The following is a 13,838-nucleotide window of genomic DNA, read 5'->3' as shown; positions in this document are numbered from 1 at the left end:
TGTGAAGTCCACATTATACCATTGGGCTGCAGTGTTCCCAAGCGGAATATGAGATGCTGTTCCTGCAACCTTCGGGTGGCATCGTTGTGGCACTGCAGGAGGCCCAGGATGGACATGTCGTCCAAGGAGTGGGAGGGGGAGTTGAAATGGTTCGCGACTGGGAGGTGCAGTTGTTTAGTGCGAACCGAGCGTAGGTGTTGCACAAAGCGGTCTCCAAGCCTCCGCTTGGTTTCCCCAATGTAGAGGAGGCCACAACGGGAACAGCGGATGCAGTATACCACATTAGCAGATGTGCAGGTGAACATCTGTTTGATGTGGAGTGTGGAGTTAATGTTTTGGGTCTGGTGACCCTTCCTCGGAACCGGGGTCACCGGTCCCAAAACGTTAACTCTGATTTTTTCTTCACAGATGCTGCCAGATCAGCTCAGCTTTTCCAGCAACTTCTGCTTTTGTTCCTCTTATGGTTTCCTGATCTTTCCTTCTGTGGAAGTGGGTTCTCATCTGGTCATCAGCCGCATTGTTTAAGAACTGGTCTCTCCTGGTTGTGTGTTACTGACTCTATCTGTTCTCCTCAGGTTCCTACGCGGGGGCTGTTGTAGCAATGCCACTGGCAGGATTGTTGGTCCAGTACAAAGGCTGGTCTTCAATCTTCTACGTCTATGGTAAGCTTCAGCCAAACCAAAATGTTACCATTTTATTCAAGGTGCCAGCTGTTGAGGGGGGTTGCCCTCAGTGGGCAGTGAGGTGGGGTATAAATGGGCAGCAAAGAACCTATCCCAGGTTTCAGAGGGGTACTTGAATAAGCCTTGCACTTTGGCACTGGCTTCACCACAATAGAGGTGGTGTGATAATTTGGTGATAAAGCAGCAAGACCCATTCTGTGATCCGTGCTGAGATTGGAGAAATAATCCACTGCAGCAGCTTAGCAAAGCTCCTCTAACGACATCTCCCAAAACTGAAGGCCCCACTGTCCAGTCCGAACATGGTCCTGGAGTAACCTAAGTTCAGATAGGGTAGGAGTGGCAGGTTTCCTCGTCAGAAGGGTATTTGTGGGATTGTTGAAATTCTACGACAGTCTGTCACCATGCAGTAACTCAGAGGTGAATTTGAATCCTCCTGTACATTAGATATATAGCCAGGCGAATGCTCGGGAAAGGTCCAGTCTGATAAAAACAGGCCAGGTGAACTGATACAGTCTGAGTCCTTCATTACGATTCATCACACAGCCTCTGCGCTAATGGTCCATGACCTCCACAATTGTACAATATCTTGATGAAGTCCCAATTTAAAAAGCACACCGGATGGGTGCCCTCACATGATGCGGGACACTGAGGCTTTGGAAAAGGTGCAGAAGAGAGAGACACTGGGCTATTTCCCAGTTTAAAACACCGTAGACACCCTAAGAGGCTCCACAGATTGGGTCACAAACTTCAAAGGCATGCAGACTTAAAGATAAATAATTGACCATTGAATCAGTAAGAAGATGAACTAGATTGTATCTGAATGGATCAGTTACTTTGGTGGAGCAAGTTAGGACCAATCTGGGCTCAGGCTTTCAAATTGTGTATGAGCAAAGATGGTTTGGATTTTGGGCACACTACCTTCTCTCAGAGAGTAGTGAACCTTTGTGCAACAGTTATATATTCCTTAAGGGCCGTTTTTATTTCTTTATCCTTTCGTGGGATGTGGGTGATGCTGGCTGGGCCAGTATTTGCTCCATCAGGAAGGGTGTGAGCCTGAGAGGGGGTGTGACTATTCCAGGCAGCGGAGACCTGCAGGTCAAAGCCTCCCTGTACATGGATGGCGTTGCTGTTTTCTGCTCAGATCCACTGTTAGTGCGTGGACTCATGAGCATCTGTGACCAGTTCGAACTGGCCTCAGGAGGCAGGGTAAATTGAGGGGGGGTGCGGGGTGAAGAGATTTACTGCCCATCCTGAACTGCCCTTGAACTGCGTGGCTTACATGGCAATTTAAGAGGGTGGTATTGCTATGGGTCTGAAGTCACGTGTAGGGTAGAAACAACAAGAGGAAATAGGGGGGCTGAATATGATCTAAATGGAGAAAAAAAAACGCTGAAAGCTACAAAGCACAAAAGCATTTGGGAGGCCTCATCCATCTATCACAAAAAGCAAATATCCCAGTTAAGTGAGAACTACAGAAGGTAAATGGAATAAGACCATAAGACATAGGAGCAGAACTTAGGCCATTCGGCCCATCGAATTTGTTCCCCCATTCAATCATGGCTGATAAGTTCCTCAACCCCATTGGCCTTTATTTCAAAGGGAATGGAGTATAAAAGTAGGGAAGTTTTGCTAAAACTATACAAGGCACTAGTCAGACCCCAGCTGTAATACTATGAATAGTTTTGGATCCCTATCTAAGGAAAGTTAGACTGGCATGGAAACTGTCCTGAGAAGGTTCACCAGGCTGACCCCAGGTAAGCAGGGACTGTCTTTATGAGGAGACATTGAGTAGCTTGGGTCTGTACTCATTGGAGTTTAGAAGAATGAGAGGCGATCTTATAGTAGCATGTAATATCCTTAAGGGACTTCACAGGGTAGATGTGGAAAGGTTGTTTCTCCTTGTGAGAGAGTCTAGGACCTGAGGGCACCATCTCCGAATAAGGGGTCGCCCATTTCAAACAGAGAGGAGGAGGAATTTCTTCTCTCAGAGTGCAGTGAATCTGTAGAATTCTTTACAGCAGAGGGCTGTAGAGGATGGGCCATTAATTATATTCAAGGCTAAGATAGGTTTTAATCAGTAAGGGAAATCAAGGGTTATAGGGAGAATGCAGGAAAGTGGTGTTGAAGACTATCAACCAAGATCTTACTGGATAGCAGAGCAGACTTGATGGGCTGAATGGCCTACTTCTGCTCATATGTCTTTTGGTCTTTCCTTCCCTAGAGAACACTAGTGAACCAGATGGAGTTTTACAACGTTTCATAGCCACCATTATTGAGACTGACTTTACAACTCCAGATCTAATTAGTCAACTTTAAATAAAAACCGAAAGAACTGCAGTTGCTGTAAATCAGGAACAAAACCAGAAGTTGCTGGAAAAGCTCAGCAGGTCTGGCAACATCTGTGAAGGAAAAAATCAGAGTTAATATTTTGGGTCCGGTGAAATTTCCTCAGAACTGATGGTAGCTGGGAAAACGTTGGTTTATATGCAGAAAATAGGGAGGAGGGAAGGGATAAGGAGTAAATGATAGGGAGGGATACAGCTCAAAGAGAGAGAAGACAGTTGGATAGACAAAGGAGATAATAACGATTTGATTGGGAGGATGAATAGTTGATAATGGAGACTGTTAGTGACTAACAATAGGTAATGTGTAATGGCAGGCTATATGACAACAAGGCCTGGTGTGTGGTGTAGGGGGCTAGGACATGGAAAGCTGGAAGAACAACACCTCATTTTCCACTTGGGGACCCTGCAGTCCTTTGGACTCAATATCGGGTTCAATAATTTTTGGGCCTAAACTCTCCCATGTCCCAGCCCCCTACCCCACACACCAGGCCTTGTTATCACATAGTCTAACATTACACACTACCTACTATTAGTCACTAACAGTGTCCATCAACAGCTATTCACCCTCCGAGCCAGATCATTATCAACTCCTTTATCTGTGCAACAGTTCTACTCTCTCTTTGGGCTCTACCCCACCTTCAGAAGAAGGGTCTAGGCCCGAAATGTCAGCCTTCCTGCTCCTCTGATGCTGCCCGGCCTGCTGTGTTCATCCAGCTCTACACCTTGTTATCTCAGATTCTCCAGCATCTGCAGTTCATACTATCTCTGAAACATTTTCCCAGCTACCATCAGTTCTGAGGAAGGGTCAGCGGACCCGAAACATTAATTCTGACTTTTCTTCACAGATGCTGCCAGAACCTGCTGAGCTGAATTTAAATGTCTTAGCTGCTGTGGTGTGACATGAACCCATGCCCTCAGAGTATTGGGCCTGGCCTATGGATTACTGGCCCATTCCCCCTGCTAACTGATACAGTAACATTGTGTTTGTAATGTTGCAGGAATGTTTGGAATGATATGGTACATATTCTGGCTGCTGTTTGCCTATGAGAGCCCTGCAAAGCACCCGACAATAACAAGGCTGGAGAGAACATACATCGAGACCAGTATTGGGGAAAGGTCCAGTCTAATCAATGCCACACAGGTGAGTTGATACACCTGACACTGAGTCAGTCATGACAGTTCTGGGATGCACAACATCTTTCATTTATATAACACCTATAACATTATAAATTGTAAAGGAGTATAAATCTGAAAGAGTTTCACAGAACGACACCTTGCGTTATCAGAATATCTGACCAAATTATTGGTCGAGGAGAGACAGCGAGATGTTTTTCATTATTCTTTCCTGAGGTATGGGCATAGCTGGCATTTATCGACCATTCCTATTTTCCCTTGAACCGAGTGGCTTACTCAACCCTTTCAAAGAGAGGTTAAAAGTTAACCACATTGCTGTGGGTCTTTAGTCATTCTTGGGGCATATCAGGTATGGATGGCAGATTTCCTTCCTTAAAGGAAGATTAGAGAACCCAATGGGTTTTTTAAAAAATGATTAATTTTAGTTTATGGTCATCATTACATTCCAGATTTATGATCTAAATTCAAATTTCACTAAAGTGCAGTGATGGGATTTGAACCCATGACTTTTGACCTCTTAATTATTAGTCCAATGATATTCCAAATAAGCCACCATCTCCCCTGAGGGGACAGGAGCCAGTGGTGGAGCAGTGGAGATCAGACATACATAAGGGGCCAGAACTGGAGGAGTGCTGAACCTTTACAGTGTTGCAGCCAGGAGGAAATTAAAACCCTTTATTTAGCCCCAAATGACAGCTTTGCTCAGTCCTTACACACTGACCTCTGCACCCGGAGGTCGTGATGATGATTTTAACGTTGGACAATGGCGTCAAATGCAAGGGGAAATTGGGCGGCCAATTCAATATCTACCTTTGTAATGAAGACTGAAAGTGCTGGAGAGACTCAACAGGTCTGGTAGCATCTTTGGAGAGAGAAACCAAATTAAGATTTTGATAACGTGACTCCTCTTCAGGAATGAAAGGGGCTGTAAATTGTGGCAAAGTAGAGGGAGGTGAAGCAAGCGTAATAAATGCTGAAGGTACCCAGAGCAAAAGACAAAGGGAGTGTGAATGGTAGTGGAGGAAAGATACAGATGCAAAATAGGTGTTAATGGTCGATGAGAATAATCAAAAATAGTTGACTTTGGTGGGAGCAAACCCATGCAAACAGGATATAGGGGTGAAATGGGGGAAGGGATGTAATCAAAATGGAGGAGAGGATTCAGGCTTTTTTAAAATTCATTCACAGGCTGAAGGTGTCTCTGGCCAGGCTACATTTATTGCCCATTCCTAATTGCCCAGAGGGCAGTTAAGAGCCAACCACTTTGCTGTGGGACTGGAGTCACATGTAGGCCAGACCAGGTAAAGATGGCAGTTTCCTTCCCTAAAGGGCATTAGTGAACCAGATGGGTTTTTAGCAAAAATCAATAATGAATTCATGGTCATCATTAGATTCTTAATTCAAAATATTTATTGAATTCAAATTCTACCACAGTAGGATTAGAACTCAAGTCCCCGGGACATTACCTGGGTCTCTAGATTAATAGTCCAGCAATAATACCACAAGGCCATTGTCTTCCCCACATGTTCTGAGTTATTGAACTCAATGTTGAGTGTTAGAGACTATATCATTGGGACCCTTGCATGTTTAAGCAATGAAGTAAATTAAAATTAATTCCACAAGATTTTCAATGTAGTAGCTTTGGTATTCTTGTTATTCAGGAGCAAAGGATGATGGACCCCCCTGGGAATTTCGGTCAAGTTATATTACGGAACTATACTATACAAAATGGCTAACATTGGTCCCACATTGGGTCTCATGGAAATAACTTGGTCATCAATAATTCCAGTAAGAAATGCAGAAGAAGCTCATGCAGAGGATGGTTACAATGTGGAATTTGTGAACACAGGGAGTGGTTGAGGCAGGAGAGGATACTTTTAAGAGAGAACTGGGTAGCCAGTGAGGAAGAAAAGAATGGAATGGTATGCTAGTAATTTGGGAGGAAGATTTTGTTGAGCATGAATACTAGCATAGAATAGTTGGGCTGAATGGCCTGCTTCTGCACATTCATTGAACAGAACTGTAGAGGCCATTAACAACTTGAGTTGGGAACAATTGGAATTCCCAATGGATGCTACCAGCTGGAGAGTTTGAACCCAAAGCATTTAGTTTTCAGAGGCAGGGCTGCTACCAACTGAGCTGTACGACCTCTCCCACTGTGCCCTGAACACTGTTATGTATGGCGCTTTGTGCCCTGTGAATAATGCTAACACCTTCACACATGCATCTTTTGTAGCTGGTGTTACCCTCCAAAAATTACTGAATAAGCCTGAGTGTGCTAATAGCTTTGCTAATAACCAATTTAACAGTCAAGCTCATAACATTGTTCATATACACTTGCTGGAAGTGACATGCGTCCAAACACAGGGTCCTATTCTCTGGAAATAAAAGAATATGTTGAAGCCTTCAGCCTTTTTTGAATTACTTGGGACCTTGGAGAACCTATTGCTTTCTCAATGGCAATGCCTCAGCCAATCAGAGCCAACTTGCCAACTGATCAGCATTCTTTGCTCCTGCAGTAAAAATTGGTGTGAATATTTGAAATTTGGCATTCTTGCACTTATCCTAATGAATGAGAGGCGAAAACCTTCAGCAACATGTCTCTCCTTTCAGCAAGATTTGAGTTATTAATTAGAGAAATGATCTGGTCAACATTTATCTCTTCAGCAATACCATAATGTGGTCCGTGGGAGTTTGCTGTACATTAATTAGCTGCCAAATGCTCTGCATTACAACAGCGGCTGCACTATATTACTGTAAAGCACTTTGGGATGTCCTGAGGTTGTGAGAAGCACTATATAAATGCAAAAAGCTTTCTTCTGAGAATGCCTCAATTGTTCATTACAATGTTTATATCCTACACCACCAAACACTATCCAGATTGAGATCCTTCTACATGGTGACTTATCTCTACTGGAGACGTGAGGGCTGCTTTGAAAAGTCATTTGTATAATGAACCAAACTAATCACATGCCTACTTGAGGACATTTGTAGAAATTAAGGAAAGATCTAAGCTCTGATGAAGATGACTGTAAAGAAATTAATGATTGTCAAAGTTTCATCTAAGGAGGAGTCAGGTGGGAATAGGAAGTATCTCCATTCATGAAAAATAATTCATGTTGGGATCCGACTAACCTTCGTGCTTCAATCTTTGATCCACACTCCAGCTGGGAACTCACATCAGGAGAATTCCTTTGTAAAGTCAGTGCATTGTGTTTTCAGTGAACAGACATGAGTTTTCTCTGTTTCACAGTGTTACTTCAGTTAAATCCTTCCCTACCTGGAAACTACTCCTCTAAGCCTGAATCCTTGGTGCCTGAGAACTCAGGTTGGTTTGTTGCGCTGACAGACGTGTGGAGACTGACTGTACCCTCTGTCTGATTCTCTCCCAGAAATTCAGGACTCCCTGGTTAAAGTTCTTCACCTCCATGCCTGTTTACGCCATCATTGTGGCCAATTTTTGCAGGAGCTGGACCTTCTACCTGCTGCTCATCAGCCAGCCTGCCTACTTTGAAGAGGTTTTTGGTTTCCCGATCAGCAAGGTAAGTGAGAGAGAGTTAGAAGAAAGATTTCAAACCTCCTGTTCCACTTACACTTCAGTCTAGAGGCTGGTATTGCCAACAAGGGGTTGCCTGATTCACATTACTGGGTGGATTAAGTGTGTTTTGTACCCAAGAGAGAGCTCTAGCTCCATGCTCGATACTGAACACTGTTGAAGTGTTGCAATCTGACATGTCATTTAGTTCCAGGGAAATAAATAGGCTGTAAACTGACTCTGCCCAGGTTCTAACAAGATTGGGAAAGATTTATAGTTCACGATTAGGGGCTTGGAGGGTTAGTTAGGGATTCTACATCCCAAGGTATAAATAGAAAGAACCATGGTTCCCAATCAGCTTTCATGATTTTAGTCTCTTTGAATTTAAGTAATAAATCTGGGATAAAACCCAGTGTAATGGTGACCATTATTGATGGTTGCAAAAACCCAAATGGTTCACTAATGTCCTTTAGGGAAGGAAATCTGCCATCCTTACCTGGTCTGGCCTACGTGTGATTCCGTAGCAAACTGGTTAACGCTTAAGCTCGGCCACAAAATGGAACGAAGCTAGATGGACAAAATCATCATTGACCAAGACTCTGGAAACAACAATGGCATACGCAGTCCTACTGACCCAGAATAGAACTGTGGGTGCCATGTGGACTGCAGGAGGGCAGCTCACCACCACTTTCTCAAGGGGCGATTGGGGACGGGCAACAAATGCTGGCCCAGCCAGAGATGCCCAAATCCCACAAATGAATCCAAAGCGTTCTACAACCGTGCAATGCACTCCCTGTCTCTCTGACTTTCCCTCTCGCTTCCCTTTCCCTCTCTATTTGTCTCTCTCCTTTGCTTTTTGTTTTTTTTTTCCTTTCATCTCTCTCTCCCCTTCTCTCTGTCTCTTTCATTCATTCTTTTCTCTATCCTCACTAATACTCTGTGTCCTCTTCAGGTATTGTGGTGTCAGACTCAAGTAAGTATGACAAGGTATCTCCTCGGACACTCCCTCCGTCTCTCTCTGTCTCTTTCTCTCTCCCTCAGTGATGGGAACTGACCAGAAGACCCATTGTACTGTCTCAGGGTTTGGTTGAGGTCAGAGCAGGCTCTTGGCAGTGTGAGGGGGTCCTCTCACTCCCTGTGTCCCACCACCCTCATGTTTCTGACTCTGGACGTACAAAACTCAGGAGATTTTACAAACACACAGAGGAACATACAAATTCAGACCAGGTGTAGGGTAGGGGCGCAGATCAAAGGAAACTGTCCACAAAAAAGGCAATGGGGAAGTAAGGAGAAATATTTTCACCTGGACCTGGAATGTGTTGTCTGAGAGAGTGGTTGAGGCAGATTTGAATGAGGTCTTCATAAGGGAATTGGATCGTTATCCGAAAACGAAGCATCTGTGGCGTTACAGGGTACATAGTAAATTGCTCCTTCAGAGACCTGGTGCAGACACGATGGGCTGAATGGCCTCCTGCTGCTCTGTGACCATTCTGTGGCTCATGGAGCAAGGTGTACTCTGCGAGAGCCCATAATGATACATTCAGGAGAGAGCAGTGGTCAGCTTTGAGAAGAGAAATGGGGTAAAATTCAGGCACAGTGCATCAGCTCTGAGTATTCTGGCCAGGCTAGGTAAGTAGAACATAGAGAACATAGAACAGTACAGCACAGTACAGGCCCTTCGGCCCACGATGTTGTGCTGAACTTTTACCCTAAACCTAAGGTCTATCTAACCTCCACACCTACCTTATACTATTATCCATATGCCTATGTAATAGCCGCTTAATTGCCCCTAATGAGGCCGAGTCCACTACCCTCTCCGGCAATGCATTCCACGCCCCGACCACTCTTTGAGTAAAGAACCTACCTCTGATGACTCCCCTACATCTACCTCCACTCACTTTAAAACTATGCTCCCTTGTAATAGCTACCTCCACCCTTGGAAAAAGTCTCTGGCTGTCCACTCTATCTATACCTCTGATTATTTTGTATACCTCTATCAAGTCACCTCTCATCCTTCGTCATTCTAAAGAGAAAAGCCCTAGCTCTCTCAACCTTTCCTCATAAGATCTTCCCTCCATTCCAGGCAACATCCTGGTAAATCTCCTCTGCACCTTTTCCAATGCTTCCATATCTTTCCTGTAATGAGGCGACCAGAACTGGACACAATACTCCAGATGTGGCCGAACCAGGCTTTTGTATAGCTGGAGCATAACTTCACGGCTCTTGAACTCAATCCCTCTATTAATGAAAGCTAACACACCATAAGCCTTCTTAACAACTCTATCCACCTGGGTGGTAGCTCTCAGGGAACTGTGAACATGAACCCCAAGATCCCTCTGCTCCTCCACATTGCCAAGAATCTTTCCGTTAACCCTGTATTCTGCTTTCAAATTTGTCCTTCCAAAATGAATCACCTCACACTTTTCAGGCTTAAACTCCATCTGCCACTTCTCAGCCCAGCTCTGCATTCTATCAATGTCCCTTTGTAACCTAGAACAGCCCTCCGCACTGTCCACAACGTGACCCACCTTCGTATCGTCCGCGAACTTGCTAATCCACCCTTCCACTCCTACATCCAAATCATTTACAAAAATCACCAATAGAAGAGGACCCAGAACAGATCCTTGTGGTACACCACTCGTAACTGAGCACCATGTTGAATATTTTCCGTCCACTACCACCCTTTGTCTTCTAAGGGTCAGCCGATCCTGAACCCAATCTGCCACATTTCCCCTTATCCCATGCCTCCTTACTTTCTACATGAGTCTACCATGGGGAGCCTTATCAAACGCCTTACTTAAATAAGTAATGAAAGCATCTCAAACCTGACTGCAGAATGGTCCAAGTGAACTACTTCATGAAAACACTATCCAGTACTAGAGCATTCCTTGTGCTTGTCTGATGGTAATACAGAGTTGATGTTATCAAGGACAGGGTAACAGAATGTCTGGTAGAAATACAATTAATCAGAATGCCTAAGGAATACATGAAGGCTTGGCAAGGATTTTCTTAGCAAATGATTTGTAGACAGTTAAAAATTATTGAGAAACAAAAAGACCCTGCCTCAAGGTCTATTTTAACAGTTAAATGCCTGGCACTAATGAGCAATCGAAGGACATAATGCTTACAGTGTAAAGCAAGGGTTATACCTTCAGAAACACTCTGAAAAATCGGAAAATGGTGGAAATGTTCAGTGGGCCAGGCAGCATCTACGGAGATGGGAGCAGGGAGTTCAGCTCACAGACTTTTCATTGCAACTGGAGAAAGTTAAGGATGCAACAGGTTTTGAACGTACACTGAGTAAGTGGAGGGGGCGGGAACGGAGTTGGGGGGTGGGGGGAAGAAACTGCCAAAGGGTGTCCAGGCAGGAAACGACATGATAAAATGGATGATGGTACAAAGCAAGAGATGGGAAAAGGGAAGTGTATCATCTGGTTGTTGACATTTATATGTCAAGTTGCAGGTTAGGGCTCTTTAAGAGGAAACAGGAACTGCTTTATGTTTTCAATGGGGGAGATTTAATAGGTTCATGTTTATCACATAAATAACTGTTTTGAATGGGAATGTCAGGAATCAAAGGCCAGATATATAATTGTTTTTATTCAATCATGGAATGTGGGCGTCGCTGACTGGGCCAGCATTTAAAGCCCTGTCCCTAGTTGCCCCTTGAGAAGGTAGTGCTGAGCTCCTTCTTGAACCACTGCAGCCTACCTGCTGTGGGTGACCCACAATGCCAATAGAGGGGGAATTCCAGGATTTTGATCCAGCGATTGCAAAGGAACAGCGATATATTTCCAAGTCAGGATGGTGAGTGACTTGGAAGGGAACTTGGATGCGGTGGTGTTCCCATGTATCTGCTGCCCTTGTTCTAGCTGGTAGAGATTGAGAGTTTGAAAGGTGCTTCCCAAGGGGTGTGAGTGTATGGGTACAGTATGTCTGCTAGATGGTGCACACTGCTGCCACTGTGCTCAGTGACAGAGGGAGTGAACATTGGAACAATTGATTGAAGAAGCAGAAGGCAAAAAAAACCCACAAAAAGTGCTAGTGAAACTTATCAGGTCTGGTAACATCTGTAGAGAGAGAAACAGAGTCAACATTTTCAGTCCAATGTGACACTTCTTCAGAACTAAATTGTTACAACCTGGACTTGAAAAGCAATTGAAGCAGATTGAATACTTACTTTCACATGGTGGGTTGGAGATATACCAGAAGAGGAGAGGATTTGAGGGATTCACAAGGGATGGAGCAGGAAAAAGGGACGAGTTGGACACTGATTTTTTAAAAATAGTACAATGGGCCAAGTGGCCTCCTTCTGTGCCATACTACTCAATAATAGGGTGGGTGTAGAGACTCTCTTTGTACTTGTGAGTGAGCCCTGAACAGAGAAGGGTTGGGGGCAGGTCATAACCGGAAATATATGATTAAAGAAACAATTAAAAATTGTGACAATGGGTTTTAGATGTGACAGCATCATCCAAACAGTGTGCCTAACGAGAGTAAGTGTTGCAGTCTCTCTTAGCAAATCCAAATGGTTCTGATACCATTGAATCTCATTAAAGCGATAAATGTACAGGGTTTAACTTTCTTCCCGGCAGGTGGGCGCACTGTCGGCTGTGCCACACATGGTGATGACCATCATTGTCCCCATCGGTGGACAAATTGCCGACTTCCTGAGGAGCAGAAATATTTTCTCCACTACAACTGTCCGAAAAATCATGAACTGCGGAGGTAAGGCACTAACAAAATCCTTGCATATTCGGGCTATCTGCTTTGTTTCACTCAGGAGAAAGGCATCTTGTTGAATGTTTTCAGTGATGACTTTGTAAAAGCAGCTTAAAAAATACGAACAGAATCTTGGGCCCCATCAGAAAAGAAGTACAGGATATCACATTCATGTACTTCAGTAGGATTTCTGAGGAATATGCGGGCTGCAAGACATTGTTCCAGGTTAAGATGGACTGATGCAAACTCACTCCAATACTGTTCTGATCGAAGGTCACCAGCTTGAATCGTTAACTTTGGCTCTGTCTCCAGCAGATCCTGCCAGACCTGCTGAGTATTTCCAAACCTGACTGTTTTAGTTTCACACGGGTGCTGCCTGGTTGGAAGGAAGCCACGAATATAAAGCGATCCCTGGGGAATCGAATGGTTTTCTCGCTAGGGGAGAGGAGATAATTGAGTGATATAATAGAAGTGATTAAGTCGTAAAATTTTACAGCGCACAAATAGGCCCTTCAGCCCATTGTATCAGGGCAAGGTATCAAACACTGATCTACCCTAATCTCACTTTACAGCACCCGGCCTGTAGCCTTGTATTCCGTGGTGCTTCAAATGCTCATTTAAACACTTCTTAAATATCTCGAGGCTTCCTGCCTCTATCACCCAGTTAAGCAGCAAGTTCAGGATACTGACTACCCTCTGGGGTTAAGAATTCTTCCTCAACTCCCTTCTAAACCTCCTGCCCTTTTGGGTAAATCTATGCCCCTGGTCATTGGTTAGGGAAAAATTCTCTTTCTATCTCATAATTTTCTACGCCTAAGGTTAACAAAGGACATTCTGCTTAGTTGAGGGGTCAAGATCGAGGGAGATACAAGATTGAACGCTGGAGATTTGGGAGCAAGAGCAGGAAAAGTTCTTCGCACGTTGAAATGTGAGTCTGTGGGGTTCACTGCCGGGGTTAAGGGAGAAATGATCAGCATCTGAGCCTGGGATGGACTGGGTTTGTCAATTCTCAAGGATGAAAGGGATTGAAAATGGAACAAACTGGTGGGGAAACAGCTGGGATGCTGCAGAAGTTAGGAGGCATTGTGTTGCGGCAGGCTGAGGGGAAAGGGAGCGGATAGTCACATCATTGTGTGACCCATTCCTCACTGAGGTCAGTGAAGAACACTGTCAGGTTCGACTCAACGATGGGAATGGCGAGTGGTGGGGGTGCGGGTGGGAGAGGCAGTGCATTCTGAAGCTGGGATGGAAGTGCAGCCAGTCATTGTAACCTTGGGTCTGTTTACACCCCCACTACCAGGCCCAGGATTAGCAAATGGGAGCGGGAACGGGAGACCTGCCGAGATGGTGAGGATGGTGAGAATGGAGAATTAGGATGACAGTGGAGTTAGAGGAGGGCACACACACACACACACACAC

The 13,838-nt window shown here is 44.6% G+C and overlaps 1 protein-coding gene across 1 annotated transcript; it reads left to right on the top strand.

Annotated features, from left to right (window-relative positions):
• Positions 1-575: 575 nt before the first annotated feature.
• LOC125481824 (vesicular glutamate transporter 2-like) lies at positions 576-12,425 on the top strand (the record flags this gene model as incomplete). The annotated part of the gene is made up of 4 exons (XM_048593743.1): positions 576-662; positions 4,027-4,169; positions 7,555-7,704; positions 12,293-12,425. Coding segments are annotated over 4 exons (513 nt in total), but the record flags the coding sequence as incomplete, so codon positions are not given.
• Between the last annotated feature and the right edge of the window lie 1,413 nt (positions 12,426-13,838).

This window comes from Rhincodon typus, unplaced genomic scaffold (assembly GCF_021869965.1).
Source record: "Rhincodon typus isolate 14 unplaced genomic scaffold, sRhiTyp1.1 hic_rhity00003711, whole genome shotgun sequence".
Classification (NCBI taxonomy): domain Eukaryota; kingdom Metazoa; phylum Chordata; class Chondrichthyes; order Orectolobiformes; family Rhincodontidae; genus Rhincodon; species Rhincodon typus.
This window is presented reverse-complemented; position numbering and strand designations above follow the sequence as displayed.